Source organism: Neoarius graeffei, chromosome 16 (assembly GCF_027579695.1).
Source record: "Neoarius graeffei isolate fNeoGra1 chromosome 16, fNeoGra1.pri, whole genome shotgun sequence".
NCBI classification, from domain to species: Eukaryota; Metazoa; Chordata; class Actinopteri; order Siluriformes; family Ariidae; genus Neoarius; species Neoarius graeffei.
Genome location: NC_083584.1, coordinates 21,140,805 through 21,161,164, shown reverse-complemented (window position 1 = coordinate 21,161,164; position 20,360 = coordinate 21,140,805). Strand labels below are relative to the sequence as shown.

At 40.9% G+C, this 20,360-nt stretch overlaps 1 protein-coding gene across 1 annotated transcript in view; it reads right to left on the bottom strand.

The window, feature by feature from the left end:
• Positions 1-5,258: 5,258 nt before the first annotated feature.
• Positions 5,259-20,360, bottom strand: part of polr1f (RNA polymerase I subunit F) — a 30,962-nt gene continuing 15,860 nt past the window's right edge. The window contains exon 4 of the mRNA XM_060942620.1: positions 5,259-5,805. Within this exon, the coding sequence (XP_060798603.1) occupies positions 5,361-5,805 (445 nt within the window). The 3' untranslated portion in view covers positions 5,259-5,360. The remainder of the gene's footprint in view (positions 5,806-20,360) is intronic.

Below are 20,360 nucleotides of genomic sequence, written 5' to 3'. Positions count from 1 at the left end.
TGAATAAAGTTAATGTTTTGGAATGGCCAAGTCAAAGTCCTGACCTTAATCCAATCGAAATGTTGTGGAAGGACCTGAAGCGAGCAGTTCATATGAGGAAACCCACCAACATCCCAGAGTTGAAGCTGTTCTGTACGGAGGAATGGGCTAAAATTCCTCCAAGCCGGTGTGCAGGACTGATCAACAGTTACCGGAAATGTTTAGTTGCAGTTATTGCTGCACAAGGGGGTCACACCAGATACTGAAAGCAAAGGTTCACATACTTTTGCCACTCACAGATATGCAATATTGGATAATTTTCCTCAATAAATAAATGACCAAGTATAATATTTTTGTCTCATTTGTTTAACTGGGTTCTCTTTATCTACTTTTAGGACTTGTGTGAAAATCTGATGATGTTTTAGGTCATATTTATGCAGAAATATAGAAAATTCTAAAGGGTTCACAAACTTTCAAGCACCACTGTATATGCACCCTAGGTACCCCTACCTTCATGCCAGAAAGAATCAAAATCGGTGAAGAATTGAAAGAGAAGAAGCAATTTGTGTGGAAACTGCTCGTTTGGGCTTAATTCCGCCATATCTTCATTATTAATTGCAATTATACAAATTTGGGTAGAAGCTATATACACCCCAGGCAGACCTACCTTCCTACCAAAAAGAATAAATGGTAAAGAATTGAGAGAGAAGACAACACATGATGGCATAAACTCATCGCCTGTCAGCCGGATGAGCTCATAATCAACTCTCTCGTATGTATTGTTTTTTCCTCCTAGTGTTTACAAATTCAGAATCTCATTTTAAAAGATATTCAACCAATCAAATTCACTTCAGAAAAAATACAATCTAAGAATCCGGGGTACTCAAAGGTCAGCAAAAGCAATTCCACATGATATCTCGGATGATATCATTTGCTTGTTTGTGTCCTGACCTAATGTCATCTTTTAACACCCAAGTTACATTCCAACACTCAAGAACACTAAAAACCCAGAAGTGCTTTTGATCCTTCCAAAACTCTGTCAACTTCCCAAGAAGAACAAAGAAAGCCCTAAGGTTTAAGACAACATTCTTGCAATGACACAAAACTCAGCTGACACCCCCAATGGAAGTTCTTAAATCTCTTACTTTAATTTCATGGTGCCAGTAAAGTAAATTACATTTTACACCAAATAAAATGAGGTGAAAATTTATTAATATAGTTTTTATTTTATTTGGTATACGGACAAGAATAAATATTTAAATGACACATTAAGCAACAGGTTTAAACTGAACTTGTTACCTTGGAAACCTTTTCACCTAAAATTATCCAGGAAATCAGAAACACATTTGTACAACCCAGATGATTAAACAGTGTGTGACTAAGAGGGGAAACTCAGACAGGGGAGATGTATTGTGCAATAGGAAGTACACAATCCATCTTAAATGTGTACAGATATGTTCTCAAGTCTTGTGTCCTTGTGAGTTACTTGCCAAGAATGTACTTTGTAAAGATGTTTGGTTTTGAGCAACAGTAAACAAACCAGCACACACTCATTCCAGGTCAGATGGCTTTTTCTTTGTATTTGTTTAAGTGAATTCTGTAAACTGAATGTAACTGGATGATTGCGTCTTTGTTTTTTTACACTTCCATACACATGACGCCATCATTAATACTCAATTTTCAATTTAAATAAATACACTACCGTTCAAAAGTTTGGGGTCACTTTGAAATGTCCTTATTTTTGAAAGAAAAGCACTGTTCTTTTCAATGAAGATCACTTTAAACCAGGGCTTTTCAAAGTGTGGGGCGCGCCTCCCCCGGGGGGGGCGCCAGAGTTCTTCAGGGGGGGCGCAACGTGAGGAAACATAAACCAGAATAAGTTACTATTGCGGACATTTAGTGAACTTCAGCTAGCCTTTACCAGAGACAAAATGGATCGATTTTTAGTACCTAAAGCTACAGTGAGTGAGGAGACAAGAGTCTGGGCCAAGCAAAAAAACAGAGCCTCCAGGATTTCGTGATTTGCAAATTCAACCAATCCCCGCGAATTCAGGGTGGTGTTGCAATTATATCCAATCACCGCAACCTTCCCACAAATTTGACCAATCGTTGGCGTCGTCTTTAGGTGACGTCGACAAACTACCTTCCGCCTTACTTCCGTGTATACGTTCAAGAGAAGCAGCATGCGCGCAGTGTTGCCAGATTGGGCGGTTTTAATTGCATTTTGGCGGATTTTGAACATATTTTGGACTGGAAAACGTCAGCAGTATCTGGCAACACTGCATGTGCGAGTCAGTGTTTATATAGGCTTGAATTCTATTACTGAAAGTGTGTTATGTTTACAGTGAAGGACTGTGCGCACTTTACATTATTTTTTTACTTAATACAAGAAATTAATGGATGGCAACATTTTTGCCGAAATGGTATTTTATTTTCCATTGTTTAGGCAGCTTCAGCATCATACTGTGAGATTGTGTTCAAATTGTTTTTTTTTCTTCTATGAAGCCTGAGCCATTTATTTTATTAGTTTATAATTATTGTTTAATTTAGTCTTCAGGAGAGACTGCCTGCACACAGTACTAGTATTAATAGTTTTTTTCTTACATGAAAGCTGAGGCATTTATATTTTAAGGTAACTTCATGTTGTGCTGTGAGGTTCTCTGCACTTTAACTTTTGAACCAACAGGTGCATTTGGATAAGTAAAGCCTATTTTTCTGCATTTTTGTAGTCCTGGTAATCTTTTATATTGGTTAAGTTGTTTATAGGACCATTTCTCAGTGTCTTTGTTTTTTTAATCAATAGTTTTTCGGTAATAACTTTTAATATTTAACATATCGCTCAATTTTAATCACAAAAAGAGAAAATCACAATTTCTCACAACTTTCACTTCCTCCCGCAATGTAATCGCAACAAAAACCTAAAAAACACCGCAACTTTCATCGGAATTTTTTGGAAAATTCCCCCTGCAACATCAGACATTTTAGCCCGCAACAATCACAAAAAAGGCCCGCGGAATCCTGGGGGGACTGAAAAAAGAAGGAAGTATGACCACGATTATTTAAAGTTTGGATTTTCATGGACTGGATCTGAAGATGCTCCACTGCCACAGTGTGTTGTCTGCCAAGAGGTGCTAGCTAACGATGCTATGAGATGTTTAAAATGTGTAAAACAAGATGTTTTAAAAAGAACAGATGTTTAAAATGTGTAAAAGAAAAAAATAAAAATGTGTACAACAACCATTTTTTTAAAATACGAATGGATCATTAAGTATAGCAACAACAAAAATTGTGAGGGGGGCGCTGCTGTTTATTTGCTCTCTGAGGGGGGGCTGACTCTCCCACACTTTGAAAATCCCTGCTTTAAACTAATCAGAAATCCACTCTATACATTGCTAATGTGGTAAATGACTATTCTAGCTGCAAATGTCTGGTTTTTGGTGCAATATCTCCATAGGTGTATAGAGGCCCATTTCCAGCAACTATCACTCCAGTGTTCTAATGGTACAATGTGTTTGCTCATTGCCTCAGAAGGCTAATGGATGATTAGAAAACCCTTGTACAATCATGTTAGCACAGCTGAAAACAGTTTAGCTCTTTAGAGAAGCTATAAAACTGACCTTCCTTTGAGCAAGGCAAGTTTATTTATATAGCGCATTTCATATACAGTGGCAGTTCAATGTGCTTTCCAGAGGTAAAAGCAAAACAGTAAACAATAGAAAATAAAACTACATAAAATAAAGGGGGAAGAAGAGAGAAAAAAATAAAGAATTAAACAATAGTAGAAATAAAATAAAATGAAGTAAAAGTTCAGTAAAAACAGCAGAATAAAATAGAATAAAAGTTAAGTAAAGTTTAAGACATGCAGAGACTGTAAAAGTTAAGTTTAAAACATGTAAAGATGATATTAATCAGTTAGCAGAAAGCATCTGAGAGCAGCTTGGTCTTTAGTCTCGATTTGAAGCTGCCAACAGCAGGAGCATTTTTGATGTCCTCTGGGAGTTGGTTCCATAGCTGTACTGCATAGTAGCTAAAAGCTGCTTCACCACACTTTGTTTTAACAACAGGTTTTACCAGTAAATTTTGCTGCTGCGATCTGGTAGATCTGATTGGGTTAGGCCGCTGCAACATCATAGAGAGGTAATTGGGCCCTGTACCATTTAGAGATTTGTACACCAGCAGCAATGCTTTAAAGTCAATTCTGTAGCTTACTGGAAGCCAGTGAAGGGACCTTAGAATTGGAGTAAATGGGGGCGTCGTGGCTCAGGTGGTTAAGGCGCCATGCCATGAGTGCGGGCGACCCGGGTTCGGTTCCGGCCCGAGGTCATTTCCCGATCCCTTCCCGTCTCTCTCCCGTTCATTTCCTGTCTCTACGCTGTCCTATCCAATGGGGGTGCAGAAAGCCCAAAAAAATGTCTTTAAAAATAAAAAAAAAAGGAATTGGAGTAATGTGCTCTGTTCTTTTTGTTCGTGTGAGAACCCTAGCCGCTGCATTTTGAACCAGCTGAAGTCGTTTGATGGTCTTTTTTGGCAGGCCTGTGAAAAGGCCATTGCAGTAATCAACCCTACTAGAGATGAAGGCATGTATAAGTTTTTCCAGATCATTTTTGACATAAGTCCTCTTAGCTTGGAAATGTTTTTTAGGTGATAAAATGCCGATTTAGTGATTGCTTTCATGTGACTGTCAAAGTTTAGCTCGCTGTCAATGAAAACACCAAGATTTTTAACCATATCTTTTGTTTTAATCCCCTTTGTGTCAAGAATAGTGGTAATCCTGAGTCTTTCATCTTTTTTCCCCAAATAGAATTACTTCTGTTTTATCTGAGTTCAGCTGAAGAAAATTTTGTGACATCCAGTTGTTGATTTGGTCGATACACTGGTAGAGACATTCAAGGGGGGCATAATCATTAGGTGATGGAGCAAAATAAATTTGGGTGTCATCTGCATAGCAGTGATACAAAATTGAGTTGTTCTTGATAATTTGTCCAAGTGAGAGCATATAAAGGGAGCAGATTGAGTTTCTAGAGCATCACATTTGTGGGGTCGATTAAATGCTCAAAATGGCCAGAAAAATGTCTTGACTATATTTTCTATTCATTTTACAACTTATGGTGGTAAATTAAAGTGTGACTTTTCATGGAAAAACACAAAATTGTCTGGGCGACCCCAAACTTTTGAACGGTAGTGTAAGCCTCATGCACAGAGTAAGAAACACTGCAACTGAACACTGAAGTCTCCACACTGCCCCCTATTGTCAAAAAAAAAAGATCTCACACACACAGTTACAGTGTAATCTGTCCTTTATTGCATCAGCACATAACACACTACTAATAATGCATATTCAGTTACTTTAAAAATTAAAAGCCACACTATAAAAGCAAGCATCACTTCACTTTTTTCTTCTTTTTTGCTGAAAGAATATCAGAGTCCTCTTGGAAGAGCTCAACCTCCTGTGCTTTTCTCTTTTTACTGCTTTTATCGCTGATGTATCCGCTCGAGTCACTGCCTGGGAGATCAGTGTTGGAGGACGGCATCTTGCCCTCCGATTCCTGCTTTTTATCCTTTTTCCTTTTCTTTTTTTCCTCCTTTGGACGGTTGCTGGGATCAGAAGCCACCTCCATTCCATTAACGCTCTGAGTCGCAGCCTCATCTGTCTGGTTGCTGCTGACCTCCTCCACAGGCCGTGTGTCCCTTTCTTTGTCCTTTTTCTTCTTTGGTTTTGAAGTGTCCAAGCTCTCAAAGGGCTCTTCAGTGGTGATCGAGTCTGGTTCAGTGGCCTCATCTTGCCCTGTTTCTGGACTGCTGAAGGACGCAATAAGCTCATTCACCCTGAAATACGTTCAAGCAAAACATTAGGAGCTCACAGGAACACGGGTAACACTATTCACATCATCAGTGAAGTTAAAATGACAGATGACGTTAAAAACAGGCCGAAAGTCCAGATGCCACTTTTTTCCCCTTTTCGAATCACTCGGATCTGATTAAAACAGACTAGAGCTGATGAAACGCTTTAAAATTGCATTTACCTTGTTGACTCAAATGATTTATAGTTCAAATGCATGCGGATATTAATGAGCACAGTGTTATACAAAACGACCGGTAATGGTAGAGCACAATGGTACATTGTGTTCGTCACATAAAACCAGGACAACACTCATTTTCATTAGCAAACACTGAATTAAATATTTCTAATTTGATTTTTTATTTATCCACTCTAATTTTTCCATGTAAATCCAAAGTTCTGTTCAAAGCCAAACCTTATATGGCTTTATTTTTATTATACAAGCTCAATACACAGCATATATAATATACTCCTTCAGTGCACTCAGCCATTAAGCGCTTTTTTTTCTCCACTGAAAAACAAGCAATTTGTAGCTATAGCACCTCCTAGTGGTATTTGTATGAAATTTGGTGATTATCCACAGAATTTCGTAAATACTCATCTCATTATCTGTAGCCGCTTTATCCTGTTCTACAGGATCGCAGGCAAGCTGGAGCCTATCCCAGCTGACTACGGGCGAAAGGCGGGGTACACCCTGGACAAGTCGCCAAGTCATCACAGGGCTGACACATAGACACAGACAACCATTCACACTCACATTCACACCTACGGTCAATTTAGTCACCAGTTAACCTAACCTGCATGTCTTTGGACTGTGGGGGAAACCGGAGCACCCGGAGGAAACCCACGCGGACACGGGGAGAACATGCAAACTCCGCACAGAAAGGCCCTCGCTGGCCACGGGGCTCGAACCCAGACCTTCTTGCTGTGAGGCGACAGCGCTAACCACTACACCACCATGCCGCCTTCGTAAATACTGATCGTGTTAAATTTCATGCAAACCAGACAACGCATTGATGAGCCAGCACAGTAGTGTACTGGTTACCACTGTCGCCTCACAGCAAGTAGTTCTGGGTTCAAACCTCATGGCCGACGGGAGCCTTTCTGTGTGAAGTTTGCAGGTTCTCCCCGTGTCTACGTGGGTTTCCTCCGGGTGCTCCGGTCCCCCCCCCAATCCAAAGGCATGCATTTTAGGTAAAAAATATCCAGCCACTGGGGTTGCACAAGCCAATGCATACTTGGTGCTGGTCCCAAGCCCAGATAGATTGGGGAGGGTTGTGTCAGGAAGGGCATCCAGTGTCAAACCTATGCCAAGTCAAATGCACGGATCATGATGATGTGCTGACCCCTAACGGGAGCAGCCGAGAGAAGACAATGCATTGATGAGATACAAGACATCGTATGTATCTGTTGAATGGTCTGATTATTAAAATTGATTGGCTCATATAATCAAAACGGATTGGTCTATTAAAAGGTCGAGTCAGGAATTAAGATCAGTGAAGTCTGAAGATGATCCTGACTAAGTTTGGGGATGATTGGTTTCTGAAGTGATTTCGAAAATATATTTTTGAGAAAATGTCACAAAATTTGACAATTTTAAAAGCAGAAGGCCTGTGAAACAAAAATTCAAATGCGAGATTAAAATGATGAAATTATTCCTGACTCCAGCCCAAGCTGTTTTCGAGATAATTGTGAAAACGTCAATTTGATTATTACAGCGCCACATTGAGGCCAATGTGGGTCATTTTATGTGCCTGAGTACTGGGTCAAATTTCCAACCATCCTGCCAATTTAGGTGTTTCTAGGCCTTACGCTTTTTGCTGCATGAACCCTTTCAGTGGAAAATAAATAACAATAGGGTTCCGACAGCTTTCTGTTTGGACCCCTAACCAGCGGCGTAAGTGCTTAGCGTGGTCACCTCACAGCAAGAAGGTTCTGGGTTTGAGCCCAGCAGCCAGCGGGGGCCTTTCTGTGTCGAGTTTGCATGTTCTCTCTGTGTCTGCGTGGGTTTCCTCCAGGTTAGGTTAATATGGGACGGCCTTGGGCTGAGGTGCCCTTGAACGAGGCACCTAACTCCCAACTGCTCCCTGGACACTGTTAGCATGGCTGCCCACTGCTCTGGGTACGTGTGTGTGCTCATTTGCTCACGTGTGTGTGTGTTCACTGCTTCAGATGGGTTAAATGCAGAGAGGAATTTCACAAGCGTGTGATGAATAAAGTTCTTCTTCTACCAAAAGCTGTTTACAGCTTGTTCACACAGAAAAGAGGTTGGAGCTGACACAAAGGAGGCAAAAATAATATTTCTATAGCACATTCAGAAAGTTGTTTGAAGTGACAAAAGATTTTAACAAAAATATTGATATCCTGATGTACTCCATTTAACCATTTTTGGATTAAAGAACACTTGAAAACTAATCTGCCTTATTGGTAGAAAAAGCATCATCATTTTCTCATGAGGGTATGCAAACTTGTGTACGCACCGTAGAAAGATTGAACCACAGAGAAAGCGGTCACTTTTAGGACACACACACCTTTAATTTTCAAGCGTATATATTTATTTTCAGGCACTGCCTAAAAGCAGAACTCTTGATAAGTGTAAAATGCGTGTGCAAGTGGCATCCAGAACCGTCACTCATTATTCAATGTTCTGGGCAGAGCCGTCAGCCCAGGAAGCTGTATTTATTACGCTACAGACGCTTGCTGCTGTGTTAAATTCCCCATGTGCTGCCATCAGAGGTTTAGCGCGGCATGTTATAAAGCTTTGCTGACTGTCATCCTGATAGGTCATTCATGAACAGTGTAAAGTTTGTGTGCGCTGTTTATTGAGTGCGTTTTGTTTGTATTCAGTGCATTGGTTGAACCGTGGTTTAGCATGAGACTTTGAGCACAGAGGCTAATGGTGCATGTTTGGCGAACTTGTTGAGGTTTGCACCCTTGGTTGAGTGGAGTGAGGTGTGTAACGATCAAAGCATTGTCTGAAACATTGCTCTGAAAAATTGTGTATTTGTTCACAACCATGTTTCCTTAATTATTTTTGTTTTCTTTAGTTTTCACGGTACTCGGTGTAGTGTTTGATGTCTGGTTTTCAACACTATACTCGTTTCCAAGAGGAATAAAATGCGCATCTGCACCCATCAGAGACTCTCTGCTATTGTTCTTAATGCCAAGACCTGCTATAGTGCTAGTAAATAATCCCATGTTATTTTTTAAAAAGCAAATTAAGAGCAAGTGCTGGATTAAAACCCATCTCTCATGTCAATAAACATACAAATTTCGTTGTCTGGTGGTCGTGTTTGAGATACGTTGCCTTGTGCTTACGATCAGGTTCCCTGTGGTGGTAGGTACATGTACAGTTAGGTCCATATATATTTGGACACTGACAAAATTTGTTTTTTTTTACCTGTTTACTGAAACATATTCAAGTTATAATTATATAATGAACATGGACATAAAGTCCAGACTTTCAGCTTTCATTTGAGGATATCTACATTAAAATTGGATGAAGGGTTTAGGAGTTTCAGCTCCTTAACATGTGCCACCCTGTTTTTAAAGGGACCAAAAGTAATTGGACAATTGACTCAAAGGCTATTTCATGGGCAGGTGTGGGCAATTCCTTCGTTATGTCATTCTCAATTAAGCAGATAAAAGGCCTGGAGTTGATTTGCGGTGTGGTGCTTGCATTTGGAAGATTTTGCTGTGAAGAAAACATGCGGTCAAAGGAGCTCTCCATGCAGGTGAAACAAGCCATCCTTAAGCTGCGAAAACAGAAAAAAACCCATCCGAGAAATTGCTACAATATTAGGAGTGGCAAAATCTACAGTTTGGTACATCCTGAGAAAGAAAGAAAGAAAGAAAGAAAGAAAGAAAGAAAGAAAGAAAGAAAGAAAGCACTGGTGAACTCATCAATGCAAAAAGACCTGGAAACCCACAGAAGACAACAGTGGTGGATGATTGCAGAATAATTTCCATGGTGAAGAGAAACCCCTTCACAACAGCCAACCAAGTGAACAACACTCTCCAGGAGGTAGGCCTATCAATATCCAAATCTACCATAAAGAGAAGACTGCATGAAAGTAAATACAGAGGGTTCACTGCACGGTGCAAGCCACTCATAAGCTCAAGAATAAAAAGGCTAGATTGGACTTCATCAACCTCTATCAGAATGATGGAAAGAAAAAAGTATGGCGAAGGCGTGGTACAGCTCATGATCCAAAGCATACCACATCATCTGTAAAACACAGCGGAGGCAGTGTGATGGCTTGGGCATGCATGGCTGCCAGTGGCACTGGGTCACTAGCGTTTATTGATGATGTGACACAGGGCACAAGCAGCTGGATGAATTCTGAGGTATTCAGAGACATACTGTGTGCTCAAATCCAGCCAAACTGATTGGTCGGCGGTTCATAATACAGATGGACAATGACCCAAAACATAAAGCCAAAGCAACCCAGGAGTTTATTAAAGCAAAGAAGTGGAATATTCTTGAATGGCCAAGTCAGTCACCTGATCTCAACCCAGTTGAGCATGTTCACTTGTTAAAGACTAAACTTCAGACAAACAAACAGCAACTGAAAGCCGCTGCAGTAAAGGCCTGGCAGAGCATTAAAAAGGAGGAAACACAGCGTCTGGTGATGTCCATGAGTTCAAGACTTCAGGCAGTCATTGCCAACAAAGGGTTTTCAACCAAGTATTAGAAATGAACATTTTATTTACAATTATTTAATTTGTCCAATTACTTTTGAGCCCCTGAAATGAAGGGAGTGTGTTTAAAAAATGCTTTAGTTCCTCACATTTTTATGCAATCATTTTGTTCAACCCACTGAATTAAAGCTGAAAGTCTGAACTTCAACTGCATCTGAATTGTTTTGTTCAAAATTCATTGTGGTAATGTACAGAACCAAAATTAGAAAAATGTCTCTGTCCAAATATTTATGGACCTAACTGTATGTCGTCCATACATACGGACATCATACGGTCGCAAAAGCCATCAAAAAAATCAGGTGGATACTTTACCATATTCTCCTAAGTATGGAGCTTCTCTCCACACACAAGCAGAACACTATGCGCTTATCCCTAGTTGTCGTCATCTTCTTCCAGGACCAAAAACTCAAGAACTGCTTAACATAGAAACTTCATTCAAATTGTATTGGGTAGGTTTTGAAAATAGCACAACGGCCTTAACTTTTCATTTTGATATTCCATCCGCATCCCTCTTTTTTATTCCTCCATCCAGCCACAGACTTCAAATGGGAAATTTTTCAAACTGCACCCATACGGTCAACTTTCAAAATAACACTTTTAAACTTACTAGACATGTTCTGGGCAATACTACAAAGCACTCCACCTCTTTTCATACCTCGATCACTCCTGATTTCTGTTTTTCCCCCCTTCATCCTTCACTTTTCCTCCCTTAGGCTTCAGTTCAGTTTTCAAGGCCTAACTGCTCCTAGAGATTAAAAGCCCGGACCACCAAAGTGGGTAAACATCTTTAGGTTGTTGCACCTTACATACAGTCAAAGTAAAAAGTTTGTGAACCCCTTGGAATTTTCTATATTTATGTCTAATTCCCATATAAAACATGGTCATATCTTCATGTAAGTCACAATAATGAACAAAGACAGTCTCCTATAACTAAAGATGTACAGATTTTCAAAGAATGTTTGACCATGTTGAATAAATCATTCAAACTGAAGGTTGGTAAAAGTAAGTGAACTCTAAGATAATGACTTTTTAAAAAGCTAATTGCAGTCAGAATTTAGCACACCTGGGTTCCATTTAATGAAACGAGTTCAGAGGTGTGGCCTAGAATTACTTTGATAAAAAACCCTGAAAAGTTTGAACTTTTCACAAGAAGCATAATCCAGATGGGAATCATTGCCTCGCACAAAAGAGCTATCTGAAGACCTAAGATCAAGAATTGTTAACTTACATAAGGCTGGAAAGGGTTACAAAAATAATCTCAAAGATTTTAGGTTTTCATCAATTTACTGTCAGGCAAGTTGTCTACAAATGGAGACGATTAGGTATTGTGGCTACTCTGCCTAGAAGTGGGCGCCCCGCCAAGATGACCCCAAGAGCACAATGCAAAATCATTAATGAGGTAAAGAAGAACCCTAGAGTGACAGCGAAAGACTTGAAGAGGTCATTAGAACTGGCTAACATCTCTGTTCATGATTCAACGATACGCAAAACATTGAACAAGAAAGGAGTCCATGGCAGGACCCCAAGAAGGAAGCCACTGCTGTCAAAAAAGTACATTGCTGCACGCCTGAATTTTGCAAAAGAGCATTTGGACACTCCACAATGGTACTGGGAAAATGTTTTGTGGAGTGATGAAACCAAAATTGAACTATTTGGGAGGAATAAGCAGAACTCCACTTGGCGTAAAAAGGGCACTGCATATCAACATCAAAACATCATCCCTACAGTAAAGTATGGTGGAGGGAACATCATGATTTGGCCTGCTTTGCTGCGTCAGGGCCTGGACAGCTTGCCATCACTGAGGGGAAAATGAATCCCCATATTTATCAACAAATTCTCCAGGATAAGGTGAGGGTGTCTGTCCAACTGAAGCTCAGAAGACACTGGGTGATGCAACAGGACAATGACCCCAAACATCGCAGCAAATCCACAGCACAATGGTTCCAGTAGAACAAAATCCACCTTTTGGAATGGCCTAGTCAGAGCCCAGATCTCAATCCTACTGAGATGCTGTGGAATGGCTTGAAGACAGCCATACACAGAAGACAACCCAATAATATGGAAGAATTACGGCAGTTTTACAGGGAAGAATGGGCTAAAATTCCCCCTGCACGATGTGCAGGTCTGATCTGCAGTTACAGGAAGCACCTGGTTGAGGTCATTGCTGCCAAAGGAGGGTCAACCAGTTATTAAATCCAAAGGTTCACTTACTTTTTCCACCACTACTGTGAATGTTGAATGCATTTGCATAATAAAAATCATGAAAAAAGTAGAATTGTGTGTGTTATTGGCTTACTCATTGTGTACATCAGTACCTGTGACTTGGATGAAGATCAGATCACTTTTTATACCAATTCATGCAGAAAACCAGATAATTCCAAAGGGTTCACATACTTTTTACTTCGACTGTAAATACGGCACAGCTTTTTCTCAGCTTCTTTCTTTCTCTCTCTCTTTTTCATCCATCCATCATCCCTTTAGAAACCATTGGTTTTACTACTCCTACATCTTAAGGTAGAGACACCAAACTTGGTATATGGTTTCCACTGCAAAAGTAGAGGACTTAAAGGAGAATGGAAGGCAAATTTATCAAAATTTTGTTTCTCTCATTTTATTAAATATAGGAATGCATTTTTGATAGCTATTTTGTCACTGCTATAGCAAGTTATGAGTGTTTGAAATATATTACATCAGTCCATACGTCAAAGCAATGGCCGTAAACGAGATTCATTGAGACCTGTGCGAGACATCGTAGGATGGAAGTAAAACGTACAGCGGAAATCAAAGTGACCAACATCTGCCAACGTCGTCAGAAGACGCGCACACTATCTTTCAAATGCTGATGTAATTAAGCCGGAAGTTTTGTTTTTGATAGCAATCAGGGAAGTTTGAAAAAAAAAAAAAAGTAGGCAGTAATTGTCATTTAAACTCATTTTTGTGCAATATTTCGTTTGGAAAACAGGTTTCAAAATGGCAGCACTGACACCTGGCTGACACTTCACGTTTCGAAGTCTTGCACAAGTCTCGTGAAGATCGCGCGGATAAGCGACGCCTGCCGTGGACCAAGCGAACTAAATTCAACATGGCTAAAAACTGAACAGGCCGACAAGTATCATATTTAATTACAATTAGTTGCCAATATGAGTCACGATATAAGGTTACTAAAACTGAAAACGTAATTAAAAAGCACATTAATTAAGAAATAAAGCAAGTTTATAAATGACTTCAGTTCTCCTTTAAATGCTTTTCATATTAATGACACTCATCTCTCACTCTTATTCTTTCACTCATCCCTCCATAATCATCCACTAATTTTATTACTCCAACTCTCAAGGTTGGAACTGCCAAACTTTCTTTGTAGATTCAACTACTGAATCCATCCTTTCCTTCAGGAAATTCAAATCTGCTGTTCAAGTGTATGTAGTGCCTTATTGTAATGCTTTAAAATGAAATATATCAGGGTTCTCCACGGATTGAAAATATAGGGGGGTGGGGGTCAATCGGATGACCTTGAAACAAATTTGCATAAATTTACATATGTCATTTGCATAAAATACTCAAATAGTAATCATTTAGAATAGAGGAATCAATTGGACCGAAACAAAATCAATTTGGATCGATGTTTTCGATGTCGACAGTGGAACGCTTACGCATAAAACCGAATCGCTCGAGAGACATTTCGACAGAGTGTATGCACTTCAAGAGCTACAGTAACACTGACAGCCAGGTTATATCCTTACGGTTTTATAGGCAATATCACATTTGCCGCACCAACTTTGAACTTTTTGTTTTTATCCTTTATTTCTCTGCCGACAATAACAATCAGTTATCTCGAACTTGGTGTCGATTCACACATTATTATAAAGGCGTGTTCTCTCCCGGCGCAAGAACAATGTGCCAAAAACACCGAAGTGTGAAACGCTTTTCTTAGGTGGGGTTTACATTAGACCGTATCAGCGGATCATCAGATTAACGTTTTTAAAACGATTAACATGCACACAGCAACACCAATACACGATTCGCCTGCACACAGCAACACCAATACACGGATACGCTCGGCTCCGCAGGCATCCTGCGCTCCAAATCACTCTGCCCTGAACAGCGAGTGCCCTCTGGAGGGTGCGCACTCCGGCCCTGCGCAGCTCACAGAGCGCGCAAGTGAAGCGCACGAGCAGTGATTCGGGACTGAGCCACTGTGTGTGCGCTCTCAGTGCATATCGGGCATGCGCGTCACTTACCACTTGCAAGTGGAAGGATGGCAAGCCTAAAGACAATCATAACTACACAATGGGTAGTATTTTCATCAGCAGTTGCAGTATTTTCATACTTTTATACTCTTTAATGAAAGGTGATACAAGGCGGAAGTCCGCGCCGTTTTTCAGCAGTCGCGTCACATGACCAACGCCAGCGAATCAGGAAGGTGGATGTCACAGTGACGTTGTCCAACGACGACGCCAGCTAGAGCTCAGCACAGCGTATCCGCGTATCCTCAATGTTTACACAGCACCGGACCAGACACGATCTGGATTGAATACGTGGACCCTGGCGGATTCCCGTTTCCCGGCGTTTCCAGGTGTTTTAATGTAAACGGACAGTGCATCCGCGAAGAAAACGAGACAGATACGGTCTAATGTAAACTTGGCCTTAGACTATAATTGTCAGATTGACTAAACTAATTGCTGGTAAATGAGTTTCACACTCGGGTGTTGTCAGTACTCCAACAGAGAAGGGCTATCTGTCACAAAGAAAACAAAGGGACGTCTCTTCCTCATACCTGCCAACCTTGAAAAAAATTTTATATGAGTACCCCCCCCTCGCGTCAACCTCACCCCAACCCGGCGCGCATGCGTCCCCACAGACCACAACCAGCAGACCAAAAACACACTTTCAATCCAGTTTTATTGATTGACCTTGGGAACATAGTCCAGTTTTGTAAAACATTCCTATTGATAGACTTTGGGAAACTGTTATTGATGGCTCTTGGGAACTTCCTTCCGTTTTGAAAAGCACAACAAACATTAAACACATGTGCAAATGAAATGAAATTAAACCAGAGCCACTCTTTCAAAATAAATAACACATTAAATTAATACAGTACGTAAAAAAGGCACTTTCAACACAAAACATGGTATGCACAAATTTCCCATGCAATAGGTTTAGACTTTTGCATTTTTTAACATGTTGGAAGTATATTGCATTATACAGTAAAAATATTGCATTATACAGTACACTGCAGTATTTTGTAGTATGCTTTTTTCATGTGCAAACTATCGCATTTGCATTCGAAATATTGCATTTACTGCAGTAATACTGTAGAAAAAAGCATTTGATACTGCAGTACCACGCAGGTTTTTTCATAAGAGGGATGACCAATTTTCGACTTCACATCATCTGCAAACATTCTAGGCTACCATTGACAGAAGTTACCAACTGCCCTTAAGATATACAACACGCTACGTTTTGTTGAGCACATCAATAAAGTGGTACTTATCATAGTGATTCAATGAGAGCGCGAGAGGAATTGTAATCAGGTTTCGTTGGTTACCGCATCGAATATGCAACCTCGAGTGACGGCTTCGAAGTTAAATGAAGAACTAGCCTGTACTGTTGGTGTTGTAAATGCACAAAATAACGGCTAGGAAGCTCGAGTACACGTGAAACACAACCGTTTCTGTTACAAATATAAAAACGACGTCTCTAACCGACGTTTCAATCCCCGACTCGCTCTAGCCACCTGGCTGCACCGCTGCACTCAAGTCAGAGACGCGAAGGATGAAGGGGAGGGGGTGAAGAGGGCAGAGCCACACGCTCTGGAAGAGGGGCGGGGGGATTGGGCAAAGTGTTCCATTCTGGCTTTGAGTTTTCTCACAGATCAGCGGTATCAACTTCAGCAAGAACTTGACTGAAATGCGAGTTCGGACGATACGCGTACTTTTTAATGTGAAAACGTACAGTCGTACAATGAGGTAAAAATTCGTAGCGGCTACGCAAGATGCGTACAGGTTGGCAGGTATGCTTCCTTTTGTAAAGCGGCGGCAGGAATCACAGAAAGGGGGGGCGGCCCGCAGAGCATACGTGGAGAACCCTGTATATATAAATTAGTAACGACCAAAATGAATTAATACAGCGGGGGGAAATAATATTAATTCTTTGTTATTTTATTATCAAACACAAACCTATAGATAAATCGTGGCTTCTGGATCCTGGAAAAAGGCAGCCTTGCCCCAGGGCTAACGTCACATGACGTCACGCGTGGAACCCCGGTTATCTGGGTCATTTCAGTTCATCTGACTCCATGCTTGTTTACTCACTGAAATCGGATATTGTTGTTGGAATCTTACAAAAATAACGAGGTGAAAACTCTGCGTTGTGTTTGGGTGTTCAAATCCATATACAGCAGGACATTCAGTTCACAAATTTCCGAGAAATGACACTAATCTAAAGCGACAGTGGGTGAGGTTTGTGCAAACGAAGTGGGCAGATTTTGTGTCACCTACTACTAATAAATCTGATTCACCACCACCAGAACGACCACACAGGAATTATTGGAGCAAAAAGAAACCCATTTATTTAATAAATGGCATTTGATGAGACATTTGGACAGTTTGTTGATTCTCCTGTTATCTCCCTCACACTCACACACACACGATTATGAGCAACATTTACACACTCGCGACATCTGATCTCATCATATCTGATGCACTTTAACAGGAAGAAAAATGCACGTGCAGTCATCATCATCTACTACCTGAAACGTGTTAAATGGTCTCAGATTGCAACATTGCAAGACTCGATTTGTTTTTAAGTTTTGTTCAGGAAAGCATGATTAAAGGTAGCCACCGCATTCTGCACATCTCTCTCTCTGTCCATCTCTCCCTCTTGCACACACACTACAGAGGAAGACTGTTGTGAAGTGATTGAACTGGCATCTTGCTCTCGTCTTGGGGCCTTGAAAAGATAACCATTTACTCCGCAGTATCCTTGATAATCATCTGCCCCTTCATCTGACATACAAGAATCCCAATCACTATCAGAATTCTCTCCAAAACGTGAGTCCATATTGAGACTGGTCTCACCACTTCTGTGCACATGAATGAAACTGACACCTGAATTATTACACGTGATGTCACGCGCCCCTTTGAAGTATAATCTTACGGTTCAGTCTCGGCAGATTCTGTGAAAATCAGCTGGTCTTACTGATTTTCCATTAATTTATGGCCTTTTGGATCAGCTATGGTTTGAAAACGCATGGTCAGTCAACATAATGATTGTTGCTTTGTACAAGGGAGGAAAAAAAAAAAAAAAAGTGGTTTAGTAGCATAACATTCACTTTAAAGCCTAGGTCACAACTGGATGTACGATTTTTTGGCTGTGCGATTTTTGGCGTTTCCCCAAATCGCTGCATTTTTTTTTTTGTTCATGGAGAAAGACGCACATTGGCCACAAGTTTGTCTTGCAACCTGAAAAAAACGTAAGCGCCCGTAGAGTTTGACATGACAAAGAACCTCTGCGGCCGGTCTGCGGCCCGAAAATCAGCACATCACATGCGCGCCCTTCGTGCGTTTCTTTGCACGTAGACCGGCCGTAGGAGCATGTACGGCCGGTTGTGACCGAGGCTTAAGGAGAGAGTGTTAATTAGGCTTGGCACAGTTATGGGAAAAAAACCGAACCGTACGATACGCCTGTTGCGGTGCAATACGCGTATAAACCGCGGTACCCCTATTTAAGACGTTCGCCAAAAAAAAAAAGCCGAATGCCCGTATGAAACCACGTGGTTCTCTTTCGCGCGAACGGGGTGATAGCGTTCCGGCGCCGCGCCGGATTTCCGGCGTACCGCGGCGCCGGAAAAAAAAAAAATCTAGTTCGCCCATTATCCTGTGTCATTCTGAGATGCGCAGATAGACAGTAAAGGGAATTCGGAACGCTATCACCCCTGCGCGAAAGAATTGAAGTGACAGCGGAGTGTGGATGGCAAGTGCAAAAATGGCAAGTGGGAGTGGAGAAGGCAGGTCGTCGTACAGAGAGGATGCCCCCGCGGCATTCAAATCAGGTGTGTGGGAACATTTTGGTTTTCCCATTACATGCGATGACGCCGGCAAAAAATCAATTGACAAAAACGTCACAATATGCAAGCTTTGTAAAGTACGAATGCCGTACACTCGTGGGAATACTTTAACACACACATCTGTTCAAAAGTAAGCTTTAAGAACTCATTTTTATTTCTTCCAATTATGAAAACTCTGTATGTGACAAAAGACACCTGGTTCCTCTAGATGCCACAACATGGCAGCAAACACTCCTGACACTTTGTATAAATACTGTAGTAAATAAAAAAGCTGTTGAAATCATCCATGTCTTCCCTCTTGCTGTTTCAAAATACTACCTGGCTTTTCATCAGAGATTGTTCATAAAATGTGCTTATGTCAACTCAAACTCAGTTTGTGCATGATTATTTCATTGTAACTATAATTTTAACCTCTCTTCAATGCTGTATCCTAAACTATGTTTACTTAAGGTAAATAGTAGGCTATATGCCCAAATACAGAGTACTTAAGATTTAAAAAAAAAAAAAAAACCCACCGCAATACGTGCCGAACCGCAGACCTCAAATCACAATACGTACCGAACCGCGACTTTTGTGAACCGTGCCACCCCTAGTGTTAATGCATGAGATTTCAAACAAGTCTAACCTCAAAATATTACAACCGCCAAATCACTCGAGAGTATTTAACATAAAATCATTATTCACATTTCTGTTGCTCTCTGGACTGTTAGTCATTCCCAATGCAACATCCTTATCCTTAGTACTTTACTAATGGTATTCCGACACAAGGAATGAATTTTTTTTTTTCACTAAAAATGCATGTACTTCTGAATATAGGTGACATTTAGAAAAAGAAGAAACCTTTATGAAGAAACCTTTATTCGTCACATGCACACTTCAAGCACAGTGAAATTCATCCTTTGCATTTAACCCATCTGAAGCAGTGAACACACGCGCGCGCACAGAGCAGTGGGCAGCCCAGAGCGCCCGGGGAGCAGTCAGGGGTTCGGTACCTTGCTCAAGGGCACCTCAGCCCACATCAACCTAACTGCATGTCTTTGGATTGTGGGGGAAACTGGAGCACCCGGAGGAAACCCACGCAGACACAGGGAGAACATAGACATATAAACATAGACGCCGCATTCTGCGTAGAATCATACGTCATCCTCGCCCCCATATTGGATGTGGCAAAGTGGAGATTCTTCAACCGTCTCTGGTATGGCGTCTAGACAGTAGCCGAGAATAAAGACGCCTCATTCATGTGCTGCGTTTAACTGTACCAACAGGTTTACCGTCCAAACGAGATCACATGGGATTACCTTTCACAGGTGAGACTGGAAAAATACTTTTCATTGTATTTGGTCATTATAACGTAATTTTACGAACAGATTTTTTCTGACTTTGTGGCTAATATGAAGTCTCGCGCATAATAGCCACTCAGTGAAACCTGTCTCCAAACAACGAAGTATTTCCTTCGTAACTACGCTGATTGTTGTTAGTTGCTTAGCTAACTTTTCACATACTATGTAGGTTTCCCAAAAATAAAGCCATGAAAAAGCAGTGGGAGACAGCTGTGCGACGGGAAGGGTTTTCTGCTACTCCGTCATCCATGCTCTGCAGTGAGCACTTCAGAACGGAGGATTTTGACAGAACAGGTCAGACAGTCAGGATCAGAGAGGGAGCTGTTCCTTCAGTCTTCAGTTTCCCAGCTCATCTCCACCGGGTAGGTGTAGAGTTATAAGCAGTGAGAATTAGATAATACAGTGCCACACTATGATGAACGTTTTTGAACGTATG